Here is a 24,880-nt window from a genome sequence, read left to right on the forward strand (position 1 = left end):
ACCCTAACTGATACTTAATGATGACCAAAACTGATGCCGGAAAAAGAGTTCAACAAATGCATCTTCTCTTCTTTTTCTGCAGTATGTGCTATAAGTCATGGTCAATATGTTGATTGCTTTTGTTAAACTTTTTAAAAAATATTTGTAACAAGGGATAGCTAGCTAAAAAGGAAAAGAAGGAGGACATGTTTGGAAATAAAGGTTATATAAAGATAAAAGACATCAATAAAAATAAGGGTATTTAAAAATAAAGTTGAAGGGAAACATGAAAGGGAAAATTGATATTCTAGACCTGATTGTGACCAGCAAGGAAGACTTAGTTGCTTAGCAGAAATTATGGGAAATTCAGAGATGAACATTAGCATTTTTGAAAGAAGAGAAGAAATGCATTTTCTGATATACAATTTAGCATTTAGGAGGATGAAGTTTCTAAAGACCCTGTGATGATTGGTTGGAGGAATGAGGGCTACTGAACTTAGAATGGAAAATGCCTTCTGCATTCAGAAAGAGAACTATGGAGACTGAATGTGGATTGAAGCATAGTGTTTTCACTTTTTTGTTGTGATTGTTGTTTGTTTGCTTGTTGTTCTTTCCTTTTTTGTGATTACTTTCTCCCCTTTTGATCTAATTTTTCTTATACATCATGACAAATACAAAAATATGTTTAGAAGAGCTGCACATATTTAAGCCATATCAGATTGCTTGTATCTTGGGGAGGAGGGAGATAAGGAGGAAAATTTGGAATACAAAGTTTTACAAAAATGAACATTGATGATAAATATAGAAATATATTTAAAAGGATTGCACATGTTTAACCTCTGTCAGATTGTTTGCTGTCTTGAGGAGGGGGAAGACAAGGAGAAAAATGTGGAATACAAAGTTTTACAGAAATGCATATTGAAAACTATCCATGTATTTGGAAAAATAAAATACTATTTTAAAAAAAGGAATTAGGGCTAATGAGCCTGAAGAAGCAACAAAATAGGGATATAAAAATGTGACAGAGAGATTAGTGTTGTTTTTGGTGACTGTAGAGGGCAGATCCAGGAGTAAAGCATCAAAGTGGCAGAGGCAGTTTTCAGCCTGGTATAAGGAAACCCTGACAATTATAGCTATCCTAAAATGGAATAGATGGCCTCAGGAAAGAGAAAATATCCCTCCACTAGAGGCTTTCACATGGAGACAAATGACCACTTGTCAGATACTACAGAAAAAAATTCCCATTAAGATACAGATTGGACTAGATGATCTTTGAAGTACTTTTTAATACTAACATTCTGTGGCAGAAGTCAGTACAGCCTCCAAACTAACCAGTCCCCATTCCTATTTAGTACTTAGACCCTGTTTCCTCTGGGAGGAAGGCCCTGTCAGAATTGTCCTTTTCCTACTCTCTTTTCCTTAAGTTTTGGGGTCAGGATAACTCCAGGCACCAAAGAGATCCAATTAAACATTACCCAATTGTGCTAGTAGCTGCTAATTTACAAATTTGAAAACTGGATTGTTATATGAACCTCTAGGGAAGAAACTACTCAAGGTCAAACAAGAGATTTTATAAAGTTGTAAATGGAGTCATTACAGAGATAGTAATACCAACTTATAATTATTACTAGCAATTAGGGAAGGGACCTTTAGTCATACTGTTGGACCAGAAAGACACTGCATAGAGGGTAAAGGTCAAGTCAAACAATAATCCTCAAAGCCATATTGTAGATATCTCCCTAGTTATCAGTTTTTCCATCTGCAATCCAAACCTAGGGATCAATTGCCAGGCAGCTGCCTAGGTCTGCCCTAAAAAAGGGATCTTGCAAAATGTTTTCTTCGGAAATTCAGTATTAAAGGAATTAGTCCATGACTAGCCCTCTCTCTTGCATCACCAGGAAAACAAGGAAGTCTGAGCTGGCTAAGTCACTTTTCACTTCTCCACTTCCAATCAGCAAGGGTGACTCAGCAGCCTAGAGACTGGAGCCTGATATGACATAGGTCAGTATTTTCCCAGATGCTGCTTGCTCTCTAGAGATCTCAGCTTCACTCTGAGGAAAAAGGCTCTGACAGACCTGAATTCACACTGAAGTGAGAGCAAATTTCAGTACACAGCACCTTAGGCTGTTGGTAACAGGTTCTCCCAAAGTGCAAAATGAGAAGACACAGGAAATGTCCTTTACAGTATCATTGTCCCTCAACCTCCTCCATTGCATGCCTAGGCTAAACCTGCAGGCTTGGTTTTTTTCTTTATTAACATGTTTACATGATCAGGAACCTGCTCTATCCCTCTCCCTCTCTTTCCTCTCTCTCCATTTGAGACCTTTCCTTCTTTGTAATGTCTCTATGTCCAAAGTGAACTAGGTGATTTGTTTGTATAAAATGGTTTTTTTTTGTCTCAGTTGATAATTAAAGGACATTTTCACAAAAACAAAACAAACAAAAAGCATGTTTACATGGAGGGAAGGGGGCAGTGTGATCGCTAATAAATGTCCTCTGTTGCTGCCTCAAGAAATACTCAGGCAGTCACTTGAATACTGCCTCTTGCAAGAAAGAAGCAGCTTATACCTCTCTCCAATATCTAAAACTGAAATTTCAAGATCTTTGTTTAGCTAGGCCAGGTAACTAAGTAGCACATTACACAGAGAGAACAGTGAGTAGATCAGTTGGATTGGAAAAAGAAGTAATATGAAATATTACTTCAAGAAAGGTAGGTGAGAGTCATTATTGTGGAGGGCCAGACTGAGGATTTTGTAATTACTTCAAGAAAGGTAGGTGAGGGGCAGCTAATTGGTATAGTGGATAAAGCACCAACCTTGAAGTCAAGAGGCCTCGAGTTCAAAAGTAGCCTCAGACACTTAATATTTCCTAGCTGTGTGACCCTGGGCAAGTCACTTAACCCCAACTACCTCAAAAGAAAGAAAGAAGAAAGAGAAAGAAAGAGAAAGAAAAAGAAAGAAGGAGAAAAAAAGAAAGAAAAAGAGAAAGAAAGAAAATAAAGGTAGGTGAGAGTCATTATTGTGGAGGGCCTGACTGAGGATGTTGCGTTTTATCCTAATGACAACTACTGATGAAGTCAGAGAACAACATGGTGAAGTCTACAGTTTAGGAATATCAATTTGGAAGTTTTGTTGGAGGTAGGTTTGAATGGGGAATTGACTGTGAATCAAGGAGGAAGTTACCACAATGATCTTGGAGAGAGGTGATGAGCTAGGGTAGAGCCTATGTAAATGGAGAGAGGGGATGGGCACAAAAGATATAGTAGGAGGATCTGTCAACTGCAAAAACAACCTATAAAATAGCTACAACAATGATATAGAAAAAAACAACAAAAACCTGAAACCAAGTGCTGTGAAAGTATGATGACTAAGCCTGGCCTCAAAGAAGAAACATGATAATATTCTGTGCCTTCCTTCATTTGGAGATATGTAGAAACCATAATGTAGAATGCTGCCTTTGATTAATATATTGGCTCTTTTTTTTCCTTCCTTATTGTAACAAAAACTCTCTGGGATGAGAAGGAAGAAGAATATATTGAGAAATGAAAAACAAATTTTTTAAAATGTAAAGGATGTGAATAACAAAAATATCAATAAAAGTTTATATTAAAAAATAGGACATGGCAACTGACAGGATGTAGGGAAAGGGAGTGAGAAGAATCATGGATGACTTCAAGACTATAAATATAAATGACTAAAAAAAATGCTGGTAGTCTCAATAGAAATAGGAAAGTCTGGAAGAAAAATGGAATTCAAATCAGGAAGTCTCTTCTAGGGAGAAGGAAAGACCTGGAGTGGGAGGTATCAAAATGGAGCTTCAAGCCCCACATTTTCCTCTCTTTAGAATGAATTCCCTTCCTGCCTACATGGGTAGGGTTTAGGTATTGAGGTAGAAAATCTAGCAGCTCTAGAAATGAAAGGCATAACTAGATACTGAGAGGACATAAAAACAAAAAAATGAAGGGGGCATTGAAGAAGCAGGGAAAGGTTCAAACATTTCCCTTAATCAAGCTTTTCTTTTAAAGAGGCTTTCTCTCATCACTTGGCCACACCCCTAAAACTGCTAGACTTCTCATATAGTGATCTCATAGACTAATATTCTGGTTTTTCTACCCTACCTCATACTGTTTTAAGGGTAGATGGCTGAGACCCCAAGGTCCTAGGAAGACTATGATTGCTGGTCTTATGTCTCAGGATCTTTCTTGGATGGGAGTTAGAGAAACAATTCCAATCTAGGGTCTCCCCTCCCAGGAAAAGGTCAAGTATTACTCACCGGCTTTGCAGGTACAGCTGGCATAAAGGTATCCGTGTCTTCGGAGTAGTCTACACTGGCCGTAAGGGCCACAGTCATTGAAGCAGGGAGACAGAGACAGGGAAGTCTCCACACTGGCTCGAACCTGCTGACACTCACTGTAGAGGACAGAGGGACCACAAGTAAGCATAGCTCTTTAGAAACTAGCAGCTAGTTAGCAATTGAATCCCATGCCCTTCTACTCTATGCTTTGTGCTAGCTCAGTTTTGCCGTCCATATCTTCCCCCTCTTTTGTGTTCTAGCCATAGAGCCTGCCCTTCCCCATATTAGCCTCCTAGGGCTTCTGCAAAGGAGTAGGAAAGCCCCTATTTTACGTAAAATTTAGATGGCGTATAATGCAATAAAAAGAGCACTGGAATGGGGGTCAATTGTCTTGGGCTTGAGTCTAGGCTCTGATACTTATTAGCTGTTTCTTGAACAAGATACTTAATCTTTCTGAGCCTCCATTTCCTTACCTGTTAAATGGAGATAGTAATATTTATATTACCTACCTCACAAAATTGTTAAAAAAAAATAAAGTGCTTTGTAGATTGTAAAGAGTTAAAGAAATGGAAACTGTTGGCATTAATATCATTACCATCCTCTAACAGTCATATTCCTGCTGGTGACTAAAAGAAGGCAAGAAAGACCAAACAGGGAAAGAGCTCCCAACCAACAAAAAGGAAGAGCCCGTGCTACAAAATTTGGCCCTTAGGAAACCTCAGGGACAATCCAATTTGTTCCATTCTTATTCACGAGAAACTCACCTCAGGTTCTCGGGGCAGATGAGCTGTAAGGAGAGGTACCAATTGCCCGTCTCTGGATAGGGGACAGAAAGCATGGCCTCACGAGACGAGTCAGACAGGTACAAAGAGTATCCTTCAAAAAAGGCTAAGGGGACAAGGATAAGAGGTGTTGCTGTTGGTTAGCGAGGCTTTCAGAGAGATAGGAAGAATTGGAGAACTAAAGATACAAAACTTCTTCCCCCTGATATACTGTTACCCATTTCCCCTACTTTTCAAGTTGGGTTGAGAGGTCTAAAGTAGAGATGAAGTAACTCTTCCTATGTCCTCCCACAATTTAGGTATTCCAGGGACAGGGATCTTTGCTTTTTTTTTTTTCTGAGGCAATTGAGGTTAAGTGACTTGCCCAGGGTCACACAGCTAGAAAGTATAGTATTAAGTGTCTGAGACCACATTTGAACTCAGGTCTTCTTGACTTCAGGGCCAGCACTCTATCCACTGTACCATCTAGCTGCCCTGGGGTCTTTCTTTAGGAGTGCTTCTTCTGGCCCATAACACCCCCCCCCCAAAAAAAAAGGGGCCCGAGGGACAGGAGCTTCTTCTTAATTCCTATACCTGTAGTGCAGTTGTGAGAGGTATTGAGGCTGAGGACAGGCGAGGTGGCACTCAAGCAACCCACTACTGAAATGTTACTACCCAGAGTCTGCAAGGAACAGATTCCAATAGTTAGTCTTAGGCCTCTAGACCTACCTCACCAAGAATCTAGCTCAGAAGTTACAGAAATAGGTATAACCCCATCCCTGTCTCCCCTCCTCTTATCCTTAAAATGACAAGTTTGGACATAGTATGATTGCTAAAGGCCCTGCCTTTTCCCCTGCTCTCTAAAGCACAGTTTAAATTCTTTCTCAATGAAACGTTCCTTGACCACTCCAAAAGGATTCTCCTTTCTGAACTTAACAACTGTTTTGGTAGTTTTTGTAGAAGACAGACTATATATACTCTTTTACAAAAGACTATAAACAATATAAGATAGATTACAACTATGTGAAAAATTATACCTGATTATAGTCCATTTTATATTGTTTCCTAATTATTTCATGTGTTAACTTTGTCTTCCTGGCTTCACTGGAAGACACCTGGAAAAGCAGGCCTGAAACTCAGTTGTAAAGGACTAGTCAGTCTCTCAGTCTCCAGTTTCTCTACCTGAATACAGTCAGATGAATCTTTCTGATGCATAGGTTGAATCACATCATTTCCTGATCCAAAAACCTTTAATGATTTCACACTTCCTGGAGGATACAATCCAAGGTTCTCTCTAATTGGGCACCCCCTTATCTCTCCAACCATATTCCATATTCCTTTCTATGATTTGTTCCATTTTTCTGTGAAACTTATTTCCCTTTCTTTCTTTCCCAGATATACCTAGTGATTCCTTACCAGGTCCCTACTTCTCTGATTGGATCTACTCACCTTGCTCCTAAAGGCTTTCTCAAATCTTTGTTTCTGCTCTGGAAGCTACTCATCCTAGAATCCTAATCCTATCCCATAATTCCACACCTGTTTAGGCTCTGTCTATAGAAATCTTATCTACTCATTCCTCAAAAGTCCTGCTGAAATCCTTTTTTTCATGAAACTTTCTCTTCTTGTAATATTTCTTCCTCCCCAGAACTCGAAACATTTTGGTTTTATAATACTTCTACACTTAACACACTCTTTCTTGTATTGAATTTCTCTGTAACTGGACCAATGTTCATTCATCTCTTTTATCTCTTTCACTGTTTGCTCAGAATAAGGTCCTACACATAACAAGCATTTTGTAAATGACTGCTTAAAGGCTCCCCCTGCTAGGCTGGAGATGTACACATGGTCATGTATTATCTCTGAAAGCTTCCTCATATCACATCACAATCTCTCCCCACTCCCTCCCCGCAGTCCCAACCCTAGGCAGGCACCGTATTGAGCTTCAGGCTGACGATGAAAGTGCTGCCGCTGTCCATGCCTGTGTTGAGATTGATTGGGAACAGGGTGGGCAGCCTGGACCACACAGTGATTCCAGAGCCGCTTAGAGGCCAGAAGCGTACGGAAACCACATCCAGCTCCTCCCGAATAACTGGGTAACTGAGGAGGCAGAAGCCGTTCAGGGCCGAGGCATTTCGGAAATCCCCGACTGGGGAAAATGGGCTGCTGCCCACACCCATCCTCTTGCCAAGGTGCCAAGGGCTTCGCCCCATGGACAGGGAGGCCGATGAGGCATTGAGGCTCTGGTTCAGGCTGGCATAGGAGATGACCAAGGGCCCCAGACTCCCTGGCTGGCATGCTGTCCAGAGAACAAAGGGAATGAAAGTCAGCAGCTAGGAGGGAGGGAAGTTGCAGATCTAGGAAAGAAAGAGGTTTGAAGGGGAATACAATGAGGGAAGGGGAAAGACATCACTTGCACCAAGCAGGAAAAGGGGATATCTTGGGGAATGAAAGGCTCAGTAGCTTCTGCAAGTCAAGAAGGAGAAGATGAGGGTTACTTTCAGTCATGGAAAGGAAGGGAGCTTGGGGAATATGGGTCAAATCATCCTAAGAAAGAGCCAGGGGAAGAAAATAGGCTACCTCAAGAAGCAAATCTCAGGAGGGATTTGCAAATTGTACTATGGTAGTATGGAAAGTATGGCTAGCATTGATTTTACATGTGATTTAGTTAATAGTGACAGCAGAACAGTTGTTGTAAAAGGGATGTAGGAATAACTATGACCCTTGCCAACCAATCCCAAGATGGTGGGAGGGGAGGGAATGTTTTGAATAAAGAACTACAGGGTGGCAGCATCTCCTTCCCAAGCCTCAAAAATTTACTGTAGAGTCAGAATGTAGTGTGAGGACGGTGATAAGCCAGGGGTTGGCTAACCTGTGAAGGAGGCAACAGCATCGAAGGTCACGCTGACGTTGGGTTCTGCCCTGCCCTCAGCTGTCACCTGTAGCCACGTATCCCAGGGGGGTGCAGGTAGGAGCAGGCGGCAGGGCTCCTGCTGGTCTGTACAGCTGAAGACCTTCTGAAAGGACTGGGGCAGGGTGTTGGGCCCAACAATGAGGTGTACTGGACAGACCTGGCTCCCATTAGATACACAGTTCCTCAGCTCCAGTTGGAGGTCTAAGGTGTACTTTGGGATGAAGACCCTGTAAGCCAAAGGGACTGTTTGGTGATAGTCCCTCCCATGTAGTTGCTGGGGAAGCCCACGCCCAGACCTTCACCAGTCTCCATGGTCCCCTCCACCACCCAACTCGCTATTCTCTGCCTCATCATTTACAGTCTTTTCCCCACCTCTTTTGCCACTTGTGTTTGAGTCTGGGACTGAGAATTGGGAGCCCTCTTATCCTAATGCATTACTTACCAACTTTAGACTCCCCCCTTTAGGCTTCAGTTTTGCCTCTGCTATTTCCTGGAAACTTTTCCAAGTTCTTTCCTATTATTCTCCTTCACACAGTCTTTATTTTTGGCAAACTGACCTGCTAGCTGTTCTATCCATCCAAGACACCTATCCTCCCACCTCCACACCTAGAATGTCCGACGCTTCTCAGCCCTCCTGACCTTCTTATCCCTGCTTCTCAGAATCTCTTTCAAAGTCAATTTGGGGGCCACCCCCCCACAAAACATTTTTCCTGATTGATGCCTTCCCACAACTTCCTTACTCCCACTTTGTTAGCGTCCTTTCTAACTGAAATTACTTTGTACCTAACTTTTATATACTTTGTATTTACTTATCTGTACATGTTGTATCCTTCCAGTAGAATGTAAGCTCCCAGGGGCCAGAGACTGTTAGACTTTGCATCCTCAGCATATATCACAATGCCTTGCACGTAACAGGTATTTAATAAATGTTTCTGAACTGAACTGGATATTGTGATGATCAAATAAAATAATGCATTTTTTGGGATGGGGAAGAGGACAGAGAACTGTGACACCAACAGATGTGTCTCTAAAATTCTACATTCAACCAGATCTGATGGCCATTACACTCTTGAGTGCAGGGCCCTAGACTTGAGGACTCTGACCCCCAACTCACTTGAAATGTCTCAATTGGGAGCCAGAGAGGGTCTGCGAGAGGGATATGTTGGGCTCTAGAATGGTAACATCAGTCAGTCGGAGCACCAGCATGTCTGGTTGGAAGATGTAGGTACAAGGGGAGGCCACGCCCTAGGGAGAGATGAGAAAGGGAGGGTGGATAACACTGGGTATATATTTCAGAAATGGCTTGGTGGGGGATCTTCCTGGGGAGAAGTCACCATGTTATAGGGAAACTCCTAAAGGAGAGAGAAGTCATTGCACTCTATGTGTGGGACCTCCAAGGGAAAGAGAAGGCAACATCAGGGAGAGACTCTCATGTTGGAGGGACCTGGGAGGGTAGGGCAGGGAAAAGACCTCCTCATTCTTACCTTTACTTCTATTTTCTGGGGTGAGCGGGGCAAATGGGCTGCGATGAACCAGTCGCCAGGCGCAGGGTTGGAGACATTGATGATAGTGTTGTTGTGTATTAACTTTATAGAAAATGAGGGCCGGACTGTGGTGTTGGCTGGGAACTTAGTGCCCAGAGGGTTGATGACTGGAGGAGCACCATAACGGAAGTGGCTAGAGGCAGAAAGAACAGGCAGGCATCAAAACCATGCTCCCCCTCCCCCAGCAGCGAGGACTGATGGGAACAAATGGTTAGAGTTGAGCTCAAGGTCTTGGACAGTCCAGGCCAAGGCTGCATGAGGGAGCCAGATAAAATGCAGGCCGGGGCCTCCCTCATGAAGCTGAGAGGAGTGGGAAATATGCCAGGGAGGGGCAAAGCTGGCTGAAAGGCAAGGGTGCAGTAGGAGGGGGAGGGGAGCCATGAGGGGCAGAAGTGGAAGTTTACTGAAAGAGCACGAGGCTGTCACATACACGGTGATCTCCACATCTGTGCACTCAGAGCCTGGGCCCTTGAATGCCTGTAGCAGCCAACGGAGCAGCATTGTGTCAGAAGGCACCCGGAAGTGGTAGAGCTTGGTGTTGCCATACCAGCTGTAGAAGGCCAGCTTCTGGGGGCTCTGGACAAAGTACTCATACGAATATATCAGGTCTGGGGGGGAGGAAGAATGATCATTTAAAGCGGGGCAGTCTGTGGAGGACTGCTCCTTCCCTGCTTCAAACAACACTCCCAATCCTCCCCTTCAACATGCTGCCCTCCCCAAATATATAAAGACACACAGAGCATCAGGTCCTGGGCTGAGAAGGATGGATAAAGGGAAGTGCCCACCATCTATCCTGAGCACAGCTGGCACAAGTCACTGACACTGCGTCATCAGTGAGAAAATGCTATCCCTACCCATCAGTTATTTTTCTGTGTGTGGTTTTATTATGAGAGCAATGTAGCAAAAAGGCCAATGAGTGGTCTCAAAACTGTAGCAAGCTTGAATGGAGTCCCAGTTCCATCATCTCGTAGTGTTATGATTTTGGTAAGTCACTTGACCACTCTAAGCCTCAATTTGCTTCATTTGTAAAATGGAGATAAATCTTTCCCTATTCATCTCATAAGACTGTTAGGCAGGCTGGTGGACTTGTAGAAAAGAGACCCGCGTTCAAACCCTGCCTCTAACATGCACCGGTAGTGTGGCCCTGGGCAAATGATTTAATTTCTTTGGGTCTCAGTTCCTTTATTTGAAAAATGGAGTTAATACAACGTGCAATATCTATTTCACAAGGTTTCTGTCAACTGAAATATAATACATAAAGTACTTTGCAAATATTAAAGTACTATACAAATGTCAGCTACTATAATTATTGTTGTTGTAAAACTAGAAAGTACTATCTAAATTAAAGTACTACTATTACTAATAGTAATTTATAAGGGAAAGGGAAAAGGAAATAAGCATTTTTGAAAGTACCTACTATGTGCCAGACACTGTGCTAAGTACTTTCTACAAATATTACCTCATGTGTGATCTTTACAACCTTGGTGATAGGTGCTGAGGAAACCGAGGAGACTGAGGTCAAATGCTTGGAGTCACAGAGCTAGAACTAAACTCAGCTCTGCCTGTCTCTAGGTCCAGCATTTTAAGCTGGATATTTGCTGTATCATTTTGCTGCCCCAATTTACACATGACAGAAACATACTACTTTACCAAACAGTTTAAATCCCTTATCCTGGCATTTCAATTGTTCTACAATCTGGCTCCTATCAATTGTTCAATTGGTATCTTTTTGTTATTTTCCTTTACATATTCTACATTCCATTCAAACTGAACTATCCCTTACCTCCCATTCTTATATCTTGCCTAGTGAGTTCATGTTTTTGCTGATATCATTTCTCTATACCTAAAATAGACTTCCTACCCAGCAATATCAATTGAAAAATCTCCTTTTCTTCAAGCCAAACTGGACTTCCTAAGACTTCACATTTCAACCGAAAATGGTCTCGCTCTCAAATTTTTCCTAGCACTTCGCCCTGAACTATCTCTAGTAAATTATCGCTATGTGTAACAATTTTTTCAAACCATATTTATTTGGATACATCTCATTTTCACCCCCATCCTCCCATAATAGATCGCTGGTTCTCTGGGAATAGAGTCTGTGCCATAGTTGTCTCCATAATCCAGCACTATGCCTTTTTCATATGTTTAAGAAAAGTGTTGAAATTGTTTAACAGAGCAAAATGATCTTTATTTTACATCAAGGAAACTGAGGCTCAAAGAGAAATGAATTTCTCAGGCTTACACACAGTAAGTCAAGTCTCTTGACTCCCAAACAGGACTATTTCTACTGCATCATGGTGCCTCAGGGACATTTTCAGCTTGTGGACTACTAACCTGGGCTGAGTGAACTCTAACAACAAGTTCCAAAGGAAAATATGTGGTAGATCCCAGGTTCTAGGGGAACAGCAGCAGCTGTTACACCAGATTACTGGAGTCTGAGTTAATATGGCACATTGAGTGTTCTCACCGTGATAATCACCATGGAGCTAAAGTGAGGGGGAGGGAACAGTTAAATATCCCCCTCTGTAAGTATAGGAGGTATTCAGTATCAGGAGGGTTTAGGTTGCCCTCCTCCTGAGCAAAGAGGAATGGAGAAAGATACAGTCTTGCCCTTAATTTAAAGAGTGTTTCCAAGCTCTCAACAGTGATATCAACCTATGGCAGGCCAATGTTGCTCCTCTGATCCCTTTTCCCTGGTCAGACACAAAGGAAGCAAAAAAAAATCTTGCTTGGCATCAGCTAGGTCAGATAGGCTTCTCTCAGCCAGAGACTCCAATACCAAGATGAGGGGTGTACATGATGGAAAAGTTAGAGGCTTGAGACTTTGAAATTCCTTTAGCAGAAGGACCGGGGATGGTAGACAATCTTGAAGTCTTCTGATCAATCCCCTAGTCCTGCTGTCTTGGCAGAGGCTATCAGGGAGATGGCTAAAGTGACAGAATCCTGAAAAAAAAAAATAAAAGCTACCATGACCCAATTAGGGTCAGGGACAGATTGATTGCCTTGAGTCAATGCCTTTGGGATGGACAACAAAAACTGGGACCAATGATTAAAGGGAGCTGACAAGTGGGAAGAAGAGGTAAACTTCTCACAGGACACCAATTACTAGGAGACTTCCTGCTCCTCACTGGAGGCGCATTAATCATTGCTCTCTTATAACTGTGGAAAAAACACACAAAGAGTGAAGGCGCTTGTGTAGGGTCACACAATAAACAGTGACAAAGCTAAGTTCAGGTCTTCTGATATCAAGGACCAAGATCAAGTTTCTAAACTGGGAATAATTAGCCTAGAGAAGAAGAAACTTAGGTATAGAATGATCATCTTAAAATATTTTTTGGCTCTTTTATTATTTCTTGATGTCTTGTGGAGTTATTAGCTTTATGTGAAAAGATATAAAGAGATCCCAATTGGTGGTGTTTCCCTAATCTATTTGGTCCCACAGGACAAACCTTGGACCAATAGTTGGATGTTCTATGGAAGCAGATGTTATTTCAATATAAGGAAGAACTTCACAAAATCAAAGCTTCACCACAGAGTATTTCTTTCACACTGTCAGTTTTTGAGGGGAAAACTGCACAGCAGTGACCCACAGCATAGTGTCAGGATGCCTGAGTCCCCTGGGTAGCTGACTCAGCCTGAATAGATCACATAACCCTTGTGAGGCCCAGGGCCAACTCAGCTTCAGAGGGATTAAGCTAAGCCAAGGCCTCATCTCCACAGAACACATCAGGTTCAACTATATACCAACCCTTCAAACACTATCTGTGATACACATGCACACTCAATAGGGCCCTCAGGAAAGGAGAGGAAAATCTAGCCTTCTTCTCTGAATCTTTATGGTAGATTCACTCTTCCATGAAGGAACTGTTCCTCTAAGCTCAGGAGGTGGTACTGGTGATAAGACAGAGAATCTGGGTGACATAGGACCAAATCCCAAATTCTGTCTTACTCCCTATGTGAGGGGTCCATTTCTCTCTTTGGGACTCAGCTTATTCATTTCTATGTTAGAGATAGAAATATTGGGGATAGTATCCATTAAATAATTCTCTAAGTAATGAATAATGAACCTATTCCCCCTTTCCCTGAGCTTGAATCCCATCCCTCAAACCCTAGACTATTCTATTACAGCAAGGTATCTTTGTCAATTTCTCATTAGGGCAGGTCCCTCTGATTACTAATCATTTTATTTATCATATTTGTCATATGTCCCCAGTTTCTTTGAACAAAGCAATCAGATTCAATCTGGGTAAAGTCTCAGCTTACCTCCTGCCTCTTTTCTCCTCAGCTTTCTAGCCAAAGTCAGTCCTAGCCTCTTCAACCTCCCTTCCCTCTCCAAATCTCAGGACAATATCATGAGAATTAATTTGAATTTAAGAAATATTTAGGGGCAACTACTTGGTGCAGTGGATAAAACACCAGACAGGAGGACCTGAGTTCAAATTCATCCTCAGACACTTAATATTTCCTGGCTATGTGACCTTGGGCAAATCACTTATTAACCCCAACTGCCTCAGGAAAAAAAAAAGTAAATATTTAAAATTAACTACTAGGCATATGGCTCAGTGGTACTCTGTAAGGTGAAGATAAAGGTGAATTAGATTCCTGCCCTCAAAGAGTTCATGGTTTGGGGGAGAGGGGGGAATATATATGCCCAATAAATAAATCTAAGATGTAGGCATTCCCTCCAATGGTAAATTCACTAATCCTGTCCACCCAAACTACAATTCATCTACAACTTAACTAGAGACACTTTTGTTTGCATCCTTGCCACAGGGGATCCATTCCTAGGGGTTTCTTCTCATTTTCCTGACACTGAATTAATATCAATGGCATATACAGGCTGCCTTACTCCAGCCAATAACCAACTCATATCTTTCTCCCAGTCATACATGTTTCTTATAATATCCTCTGCATGGCCTTCTCTGGCATAATTCCTTATTTGAAATAGGTTGTAGTCTGCTCATATCCACCTCATGCTTCATTACCCTCTGAGTGATCTCTAGCTTCAATTCTTTGGAGATCATGTTATAGCAACCCATAATACAAACAGTGTGATAATTACATAAGAGAGGTAACAGAATGTTATGGTTCTTCAGAAAAGAACTCATTTCCAGAGAGAGGAAGAGGTAAGGAATCAGGGAAGGTTTCAAGAAGTATGTAGCATTAGAAGTGAGCCTTAGAGGTAGGGCTGCCTGTCAATAAACAGCCTGAGGCCAGAATATAGACAAAGTATAAGGAGGATGTGAACAAAGGCCAGGAGGGGAAAAAGTGCAGAAGATGTGTTAGGTAAACAGTGAGCAGAAACAGAGAAGATAAGCCAGTCTGAGGTAGGCTATGTTTTCCTGAAGGGAGACTAGAGGAATCTTCTGTTCTCTCAATCTATCATTCCAGGGAGGGAGGGAAGGAGTGGGAGGGAAAGAAAGAGGGGAGGGAAAGGAGACAGGGAGGAAAGAAGGAATGGAGGAAGAAAAGAAGTTAGGAAGAAGGAAAGAGAGAGGGAGGAGAGAGGGAGGGAAGGACAGAGGGAGAAAGGAAAGAAGGAAGGAAGAAAGGAAGGGAGGGAGGAAAGCAGGAAGGGAAGGAAGGAAAGAAGGAAGGAAGGAAGGAAGGGAGTAATGGAGGGAAGGAAGGAATAAGGGAGGGAAGGAAGGAAGGAAGGAAAGAGGGAGGGGAGGGAGGAGAGAAGGAAAAAGAAACAAATAGAGTGAAGACTCAGATCACAGAGTTTTAGGAGGATGGGAACAGTTTAATACAATTGGCTCTGGGTTAATGTGCTAAAAAAAAAAAAAAATCTTAAATGATTCCCTAAAGCCAAAGAGGAGCAGCTAGGTAACATAATGTAGGCCTGGAGTCAGGAAGACATTTTCCCTGGACAAGTCACTTAAACCCTGCTTCCCTCAGTTTCCTCATCTGCCCTCTTCATTCTTCATTACTCTCTGGATGATCCCCAGCTTCAATTCTTTTAATTGAATGAGCTAGAGAAGGAAACAGCAAATCACTCTACTATCTTTGCCAAGAAAAACCCTAAAACAGGGTCACAAAGAGTTTGATGTGACTGAAAAATGAACTTTAATAAAAAAACAAACTGCTAATCCTGGAATTAAAAGTCATCTATAATCTATATAAAACCCATTTTCCCAGCCATCTCTTATACTAGTATAATTCTTTCAGTATACTATATTCCAATGACTGGTCTCTATGCCTTTGTTTTTGTCCATTTCATTCTTCATGCTTGGGATAAACTTCCTCTACCCCAATCCATATCCTTTCCTCTGGGAGCACAACTCAGGTTCCCCCTTCACCAGCAAGGTTTTCTTCCATTTCCAGTATCTAAAAGTGAGCGCTCCTTCTTCAAATGGCTCAGTGCATTTGATCTGTGTCACATCTATCTCTAATACCTATCACTGTTTCTCAAATACGGAGGGCACTTAAATAAATGTTTATTGTGAAATGAGTTGGTCAGGGTAATGTTATGTTGAATATGCCTGTATTTCAATTAAATACAATGAAGTTATTAATTACAACTCCACTGCAATGTTGTAAAATCCTGTCATTAAGTCCTTGGCTGACTATTCCAGATAAAAATGCATTGTTGAATAATGATTGTTGATCTGAAATAACTAACCCTCTCCATTACACTCAATTCTCCCTCCTAGCATTAAAGATATTAGGCTAGGTTTGAAGGAAAAAAAGAGGATGTCAGGACAGGTCTACTTGTATATATGCACTTTCAAAGAGGTCAGAGAGAAGGAGTAACAGGGTCCTCCAAGTTTGAGAGCAGCAATTCCAGATTACACCTGGAAGCCCAGTCTCTTTTGGTGGATGATGACATCTTCTATAGTACAAAATACATCTTCTACATAAAGCAGTAGCACTGTTTTATAAAGGCTTCCTGTAGCCCCTAAAAAATGGCCACATTTTATACTTATATTGTATTTAATTTATACTTTAACATACTTTATATGGATTGGTCAACCTGCCATCTGGGGGAGGGGATGGGGAGAAGGAGGGGAAAAATTGGAACAAAAGGTTTGGCAACTGTCAATGCTGTAAAATTACCTATACATATAACTTGTAAATAAAAAGCTATAATTTTTTTTTAAATGGCCACATTTTAATGTAGTCATACTGTCTTAAGAAGTTAAAGCAATAGACACAAGGAGCTGTCCCAGAAACTACATCCCTAGAAAAGTAGCTGGGAGAAGTAGAGAGTCCCTTGAGGACACTGGCTGAGAAAACAGATAAAACTTGATTTTCTCCAAAGCTGCCTGAAGAGACCAGACACCTACAGCAGCAGCTTCTACTTCTTAGATATCCTTTTCCTTGGAAGGGACAGAGATTTGATACTCCCATCTCATTCATATACATACCCTGAAAGGATCAGCTTAGTAGGCTTTCCTTTGGAGAATACCTTCCAGAAGGTAAGACAGTGTCAAGGGTTCTGGATACAGATATTTCAACCACCTCCAGTCTATATTCCCTTGGGATCCCAAAAGAAAAGGCATTTGATCAGCCAGTCTGGAGCCTTAACTAAAAGAGCTCAATGACATGGCTCAGGATTATAATCCCACAGCTTCTGACAGTTACAATTAGATGCAATTAAAACTTGGCTGAGCTGCCCTTCACCCCAAGAAAGCTACAAGAACAAAATTAAGAAAGTCTGAGGAGCAGGATGTCATGGATTAAAGGAAGGCAGAAAGATGACAGCTTAGGCAACCAGTAGCAAAGAGTCCAGGAATGTGGGTGACTGTGAAGATGAAAATATTTGTAAACTCATCCACCTCTACAGCACTGTTTCATGCCAAGACACTCTTCCAAATATCCTCTAAAAAGCCCAATTAGACAAGAGGGTGATGACTCAGACTCCCCTTTCCACCACAAATTCAACAGATGCTTAAGAGATTACTATGTTCCAGACCCCGTGCTATGAAATACAGAAGGTATGGCCTGTATAAAGGGAAGCTTGCCATCTAGAAAGAAAAACTAATGCAGAATTGGAGGCAAGTTTGATGACTTCTTCAAAGATATCCTTCATAGAAGGGAGTAAGATTTGGGCCCAGGTACTACCACATCAAGTATACAACCCCATCACTTCTCTGATTCTCCCTCTAGGTTTCCAGACAGATTTGAATGTGCAAGAAGTCCAGTTCTTTGGTTCATGGATATATGGGCCACGGAGTAACCTCAGGCCATTACTCACAAACACAGGGAAAGATAAGCAGACCAGTGAAAACCCTGTCCCAGAATCACTCCTACTCTGCCTATCTCCTCAAGAATTCCTTCATGGGGCTGCTGAGCAGGGCAGTGAGCAGAGAGGCCAGAAGTTCAGGTCTGGAAATCCTCCCAGCTGCCATTCAAAACATCAATCTCAGGTAAGCCTTTGGCCTGCTCCTGCCTCCTGGACTATATATTCTTGGGCCACAGTGGGATGAAAAGAACTAAAGCCAAGGAAAATAATTATTTTTCTGGACTCACAACCCAAACTGTGGCACAGGTGGAATCCGTGGGGGCCTATGGTTCTCCTAAGGCTGGGTTGTCCTTATTCCAAGAGCAGGTCTAGAATATGATTTGGAGGTAAGGAGGTATAAGCTCATTGAAGGTGGGAATTGGGGAGTAGGAGGTGAGATAAAGGATAAGCAAAAGGCTAGCTGAAAGAGTCACTCTGGGACAAAAACCTCCCTTTTGCCCTCCCCTCAAGAACAGGGTAGCAATAACTCAACTACCTGGGCTTTAGTCCTAAGGGAGAAAGGTAGAAGGAAGGAGTGGAGAAACTAGTGCTGAAGCAATTAAATCAGGAATTCAATACTCAGAGAAGAAAAACAGACTTTCATTCCAAACAGTGCAAACCTAGAAGGCACCAACCCCTGGAAAGAACAGGAGCTGGGAAGAAATATTTTAGAAAAGCCAAGGTGACAGTTGAAAATAAACTACTTCAAAGCTATGATCTACTAATCATAGGGGCATCAAAATATGCCCTTCCCACCCCCACCCCCAACTCTCTCTTCATCCTCTGCACTCCTGGGAAAACCTTTAAGCAGCCATCCAATAGCTTCCTAATTGCTCCACCTGCTTTCAGGGTCCCCCTATCTGAACACAAGCTGCCAAAATAATTCTAAAGCATGGATCTTTCCCTGTCCAAAAAACTTCATAGGCTTCCTATTTCTGCTAAAATAAAATAAAAACTTTTAAAGCTCCAGTCTATACCTTTCTATACATATTTCACATTATTCCCTTTCCCACATTATGGATTCCAACCAACTTGGTACCTAAAGTCAGCATTCCATCTCCTACCTTTATATAGCTTGGCCCCCCTATCAGGCACTTTGAGGGGAGAGAAGAAAGGCTACATAGCCCAGGAAAGCCAAATCCCCAATGCTGCTACCACCACGACCATCTTCAGACCCTGAGGGGAACAGCCTGAGTCTAAAAACCTTGGGAAGAATCCCCAAGTACTTCAATCCCCAAGCAAGCCCCAGACCCCACAGTTACCACTGAGGGGATAAGTTATGGAGAGGGGCTATAATTTCCTCAAGACTAATGAGCAACAGATGCTAACCAACTGCCACCAACAGGCAAATAAGCACAGGAGCCCTGGGAATGGAAACATCTTTTGCCTATCCCAGACCACCCATCCTGCTTCCCAGCACAGCTCCCATAAGTATCATTTGAAGAAACGACTCCTGTAGAACTAGCCAACCCAACTGCCTACCTTGTACAAGGCAGGCAAGAGGCAGCATCATGTCAGGAAGGTCAAACTACGACCACCATCACCACTTCCCTTCAGACTTTTGGGGGAAATTCCGTAGGTCTGGGAGCCTTGGAAGTGCAACCCAATACCCTCAGCCATTATTTCTGGAGACAGAGATGCAACCTGGCAGCTGGTCCTGCAAGTGTTACAACTACTACTCAAGACCCAGAAAAGAAAGTTCTAATTATGAGATCTTTGGTACTATCAAAATGGCTCAGGTTCAGAAATACAAATGTTTTTATCACTGGAAATAATATTAAGGAAGGGGCACTAATATTTATCTGTTTTGCCATTACATCTTAGGACCATGGGACCTTTCCACCCGATTTGTAGTTGAAAACTTCATTAAGTTTCTTCCCCATTAGAATGTAAGCCCTTCTTATACCCCAAAAAAATACTAAAGAAGGGAAAGGGACCTGTATGTGCCAAAATGTTTGTGGCAGCCCTGTTTGTAGTAGCTAGAAGCTGGAAAATGAATGGATGCCCATCAATTGGAGAATGGTTGAGTAAATTGTGGCATATGAATGTTATGGAATATTATTGTTCTGTAAGAAATGACCAGCAGGATGAATACAGAGAGGACTGGCGAGACTTACATGAACTGATGCTGAGTGAAATGAGCAGAACCAAGAGATCATTATATACCTCAACAACGATACTGTATGAGGATGTATTCTGATGGAAGTGGATCTCTTCGACAAAGAGAAGATCTAATTCAGTTTCAATTGATCAAGGATGGACAGAAGTAGCTACACCCAAAGAAAGAACACTGGGAAACGCATAAAAACTGCTTGCATTTTTGTTTTTCTTCCCGGGTTATTTATACTTTCTGAATCCAATTCTCCCTGTGCAACAAGAGAACTGTTCGGTTCTGCACACATATATTGTATCTAGAATATACTGTAACCTATTTAACATGTATAGGACTGCTTGCCATCTGGGGGAGGGAATGGAGGGAGGGAGGGGAAAAATCGGAATAGAAGTGAGTGCAAGGGATAATTCTGTAAAAAATTCTTGAGAGCTGGGGCTGTCTTGTTATTCTGTTGCTTTTGTATTCCCAGTGTTCATCGAGGTGCTAAGTAAGAATTTATCAATGCTGGTTTCATTCATTCATGCTTAAAACAGACTTCCTATCTCCTCATCTCAGCTTCTTAAAATCCTTAACTTTCTTTAAAGATAAAGACTTGCCTAATCCCCCTAGCTGTCAGTCCTCTCTTCTTCAATTCTGTGTTTCCGTATTTCTGTATATATTGTGCCTCTCACAGGAACAGTTTTTCATTTTGACTCCTGAATAAATATAGAGCAGGTGCTTAATAAATCGTTGAACTGCCAAGCCAACAAACAACCCATTCGGCCATCTTACTTTTTTGTCCCATATGAAAATTGAAATAAGATTCCCACCACCAAAAAAAAAAAAAAAAAAAAGTTGTCACTTAATTTTGCCATTTGATTTCCCCCATCCCTTGAAGCAATGCTCCATTAGAAAAGGAGGAGACAGAAAATTAAAGGGAAGGAAGTCAAGAAGTGGCTCTAAAGTCTCCCGAGGCTCTCTCCATCTGAGGTCCTAGGCAAATTTTTGGAGTTGATAAAGGAAGAGAGTATTTCTACAGGTCAAGTTTAAAGTTTACAAACCAGTCTTTTCTCAAAACTCTTAAGGGGCCAACAATAAGACTTAGTTATAGGAAAAAGAGAAAAGTCTCAAAAGGTCACAGCCCCACCCCAATTCATGATTGTACCTGGACATCCTGGCAGGAAGAAGGAAGTTAGCCAAGCACTTAAAAACCTCAGGAATTCTTTCCCAGAATCCGGTCCTCCAACAATTCAATCATTACCCAATTACATTAAACATTTATTAGGCTCCTACTACTTGCAGGACAGCCCAAGCTCAGCTCATTGTCTCTGTCTGACACAAAGTGTATTTTCACTCCCCTTGGCTTTACCTCAAAACTACATCAAGTTAGGGGAGACTGGGGAAGCTTACCTCAAAATCCAGCTTGCATCGCTCAGCAAGGCCTCCTTGAAAAGAGTTAATTGTAGGAGAGGATGGAGGACTCTAAAACTGGACTCACCACAAATTAAGAAGAGCGCTAAAAGGCTATACCTATCCACTACTTACAACAGCCTCTGGTCTGGAAGAGATTCTATACTTATCTGGACCAGCTCCAGAGGTCCTTTGGGTCTAGTGTTTAGCACAGTACTTGGCACAAACTGTAGGCGCTTAATAAATGCTTGTCGGTTTTTTGACTCGGGTCTCTAGGTCCTGTTCCAGGAACTTTTCAGGTCCTCTGAACCTGCCGAATAGCTGGCCAGAATCTTCATCGGAGACTGGCTGCGAAGTAGGTTCTCTGCCCTGGAGCCTACAGGAAGCCCCTACCCCCAAACCTTTTTCAATTACAATTAGGAGCCTGCACTTCTCCCAGTAAATTCTGATGGCTTCCTCCCCTTTCTCAGGAAGAACTTCTAAGAATGGCTCCTCGCAGCTTAAAATGCCTACCGTTCTAGACTCACCCTTATTTTACAGAAAAGGAAACTGAGGCCAGCAAGGGGAAGTGACTTGGCCAAGGTCACCCAGTGGATCAGTGGCAGTTTTCGAAAATTCAAACCTCCGCCTCCCCCGGGCGGTCGGGTCGCCCCCGACCCGGGCGCAGGGGGAAGGAGCAGGTGCACGGCCCCCTGAGCACTTACACGATCGCGGGTGGTCACAATGAGGCGGGCGTGCGGCCCCAAGCTCGCCCCCCGCCCCATCCCCTGCACCGCCGGGTCCCGCCCGCCTCGGGCCCGGCTTCCGAACGGCGCGTCGGTCCTCACTCACCGGGGCCGCTGCCACTCGCGTTCGCGGCGGGGACCGCGGCGGTGGCGGCGGCCGAGGGGGTCAGGCTGAGGAAAAGCAGCCACGCCAACGGCCCGGCCGCGACTCCGGCCCGGCCCATGGCTCCGCCGTGCTCGGCCCCTCTCTATCCGGCCAGCGTCCCCGGTATCCAGCCGCCCGCGTCCCGGCCGCCGCAGCCGCCGCCGCTGCCGCCGCAGCCGCCGCCGCCGCAGCCGCTTCTGCCCCGGGCTCCCATCGTCGCGGCCGGTCTCAGCCGCCCGCCGCTGCCAGCGCCCGGGGCCACTTCCGCCAGCCAGGCCCCGCCCCCTGCCCTGCCCTGCCCTGCCCTCCCCGGCCCCCGCGGGCCCCCACTCCTCCGGGACCGGGAAGAAATTCGGCCCCCGCGGGGACCGGCTGCGGTGGTTACACCTGTCTGGGTCGCGCCGAGTCCGCCGTGGGAAAGCAGCCCGGGACTGTCCTTAGACCCCTGCCCTGGAGAGGAAAGAGCAGCGCCCGCAAAAGGGAGACCTGGGGGTACCTCTAGCTGAGGAGCGGCGAGCTTCGGGTTCCCCAGCTGTAAAATGGGCGGTCTACATCCCTTTCTTTGAGTGCAGGAACAATTAATTACCTGTGTTGTCCGTGGAACGCAGACTAACTGGGGAGACCGACTGGTGCTCCCAATCCATTTTTCCACTTCAGACAAGTTTGTTGACATCTGTGGGTCTCGGCTCCTTTATCTGGCAATAAAAATGAACGTCTGAGCCTCAGTTTCCCAATCTAACAATTACTACCACAGAATAATAACAACAGCGATTTAAGTTGGTACAGGAATCTGGCTTGATAACACGTGCGCCTCCCTCACTTCTTGGGAGAGATTGGGGGACAATGGGAACTGAACATTTCTTATCTCCTATTCAGGGACAGCTGAGGGGCACAGTGGATTGAATTTTAGATTGGAGCGAGGAAGACCAGAGTTCAAATGTGCCATCAGACACTAGCATCTGTACGACCCCGGGCAAGACACTTTACCTGTTTGCCTCAGTTTTCTCATCTGTTGAATGGGGATAATAATAAACACCTTACTTCCCAGGGTTGTTGGAGGATTAAATTCGAGTTCTAAATATTAACTATCATCATTATCACTTCTACTATATCTTGGTTAATTTTACGGTGCTACTTTTTTTCTCTTTTATCCTCTAGTAGAAACTTGAAAAATAGGGAAGGAGGAGGAACATATTCAGGAATGATGGTAAAAAATGGAAATTTAAGATGAAAAAATGCTGTAAAAGTGAAAGGTATTAATAAACTTTTTTTAAAAGTCAAGTAGAGAAATTAGATTGAATTCTTAAATGCTCCACCTTACCTTAATACCTAGTCTGCCTCTGTAAAATGAGGGGTTTGGACTAAATTTTTTCTGAGGTCTCTAAAAGTTCCAAAAGTTTATATACTGATTCAAAGCAAGTTTGCAAAAACTATAGCTATAATGTGTGTATCTATACCTGTGGAACTTTGTTGTAGTGTCTGAGGTGTATTCTGATAGGCCAGGTAAAAGGTGGGTTGAGAAGAAAGCTCAAGCCCGTTGGGGACTGTGTATTTTCCCTCCCCCATTATTTTAGGGTCTGAGAATGAGGTCAGGTTAGACCAGAGTTGGGTCTCAGAGGAGAAAGGTTAGGAGCTGGGAGGATGCATCAGGGATTATTCTTGAATGCTGGGACTGTTTTTGCTTTTTCTTTGTATCCCCAGGACTTGGCTTAAGTTCTGGCACATAGTAAACAGAATTAAGGTCAAGAGTTGAACAAGAAGAGGTTGCAATAGAATCACAGACTCTCAGTGTTGGAAGGGTCCCTGGAGTCCATTCTGGACTGGGATGAGTCCCTTCTACCACATCCTGGAAACAAAACCATTCCACCCGCACTGGCACCCCCACCCCCATCCCTTTGCATGAAGCCTTCTTACTAAGGCCCAAGGCACTGCATTCAATACACATTTGGATAGCTCTAATTGTTAGAAGACTCCTCCCTTCATTAAGCCTCAGTCTTTGTACCTTCTGCCTACTGCTCCTAATTCTGCTTTCTGTGGAACAGCCTTCCTCTTACTAGTTTAGATTCAATATTGAAAGGAATGGAGGCAGTGCAGTGGATGGAGTGCTGGGCCTGGAATCAGAAAGACTCCTCTCCCGGAGTTCAAACGTGGTCTTAGAAATTTACTAGCTGTGTGACCCTGGACAAGACACTTAATCCTGTTTGCCTCAGTTCCCTCCTCTGTAAAATGAGCTGGAGATGGAAATGGCAAACCTCTCACCAAATGGAATCAAAAAGGAATTAGATAAGACTGAACGACCAAAATTGGAATGAGAGACAGCGAGGTGGCGCAGTAGGTAGAGCACCAGCCCAAAAGTCAGGAGGACCCGAGTTCAAATTTGCCCTCAGTCACTTAACACTTCTTAGCTGTGTGACCCTGGGCAAGTCACTTAACCTCAACTGCCTCAGGAAAAAAAGAAAAAAATTGGAATGAAATGTGACTATCATCAGGGCATTCAACGGTTAACAAAAGTTTGCTTATACCCCATAGAATAAAAAAAAATCCACTCAATATCAATTCAATTAAAGGTGCTTTCCTGAATTCTATTTGGAAACATGTCTGAAACGCAAGGCAAGACAATATCTAAGTCCAAAGCATCTCAAGTCAAGATATATGGGCTTTTTAATGCTCATAATGCCAATATGAACTAGAACCCTTATTAATATGGCTTTGATCTACCAGAAGGCTAGGTCAATGGCTAATTTGTCTTGAACCAATCATGCTTCCTTGGCTTTGGAGAAAAAAACAACTAGT

General features: G+C 43.1%; 1 protein-coding gene across 1 annotated transcript in view; it reads right to left on the reverse strand.

Moving 5' to 3' along the window:
• PGAP6 (post-GPI attachment to proteins 6) overlaps positions 1-22,208 on the reverse strand; it is a 28,747-nt gene extending 6,539 nt beyond the window's left edge. Inside the window, exons 1-9 of the mRNA XM_051968878.1 lie at positions 22,049-22,208; positions 9,919-10,096; positions 9,429-9,621; positions 9,059-9,189; positions 7,903-8,171; positions 6,965-7,329; positions 5,628-5,715; positions 5,037-5,160; positions 4,252-4,388 (exon numbers count right to left, since the gene is read on the reverse strand). Coding sequence (XP_051824838.1) covers positions 4,252-4,388; positions 5,037-5,160; positions 5,628-5,715; positions 6,965-7,329; positions 7,903-8,171; positions 9,059-9,189; positions 9,429-9,621; positions 9,919-10,096; positions 22,049-22,166 — 1,603 coding nt within the window. The 5' untranslated portion in view covers positions 22,167-22,208. The remainder of the gene's footprint in view (positions 1-4,251; positions 4,389-5,036; positions 5,161-5,627; positions 5,716-6,964; positions 7,330-7,902; positions 8,172-9,058; positions 9,190-9,428; positions 9,622-9,918; positions 10,097-22,048) is intronic.
• Positions 22,209-24,880: the final 2,672 nt, after the last annotated feature.

The sequence above is a fragment of the Antechinus flavipes genome, chromosome 1, assembly GCF_016432865.1.
Source record: "Antechinus flavipes isolate AdamAnt ecotype Samford, QLD, Australia chromosome 1, AdamAnt_v2, whole genome shotgun sequence".
Taxonomy (NCBI): domain Eukaryota; kingdom Metazoa; phylum Chordata; class Mammalia; order Dasyuromorphia; family Dasyuridae; genus Antechinus; species Antechinus flavipes.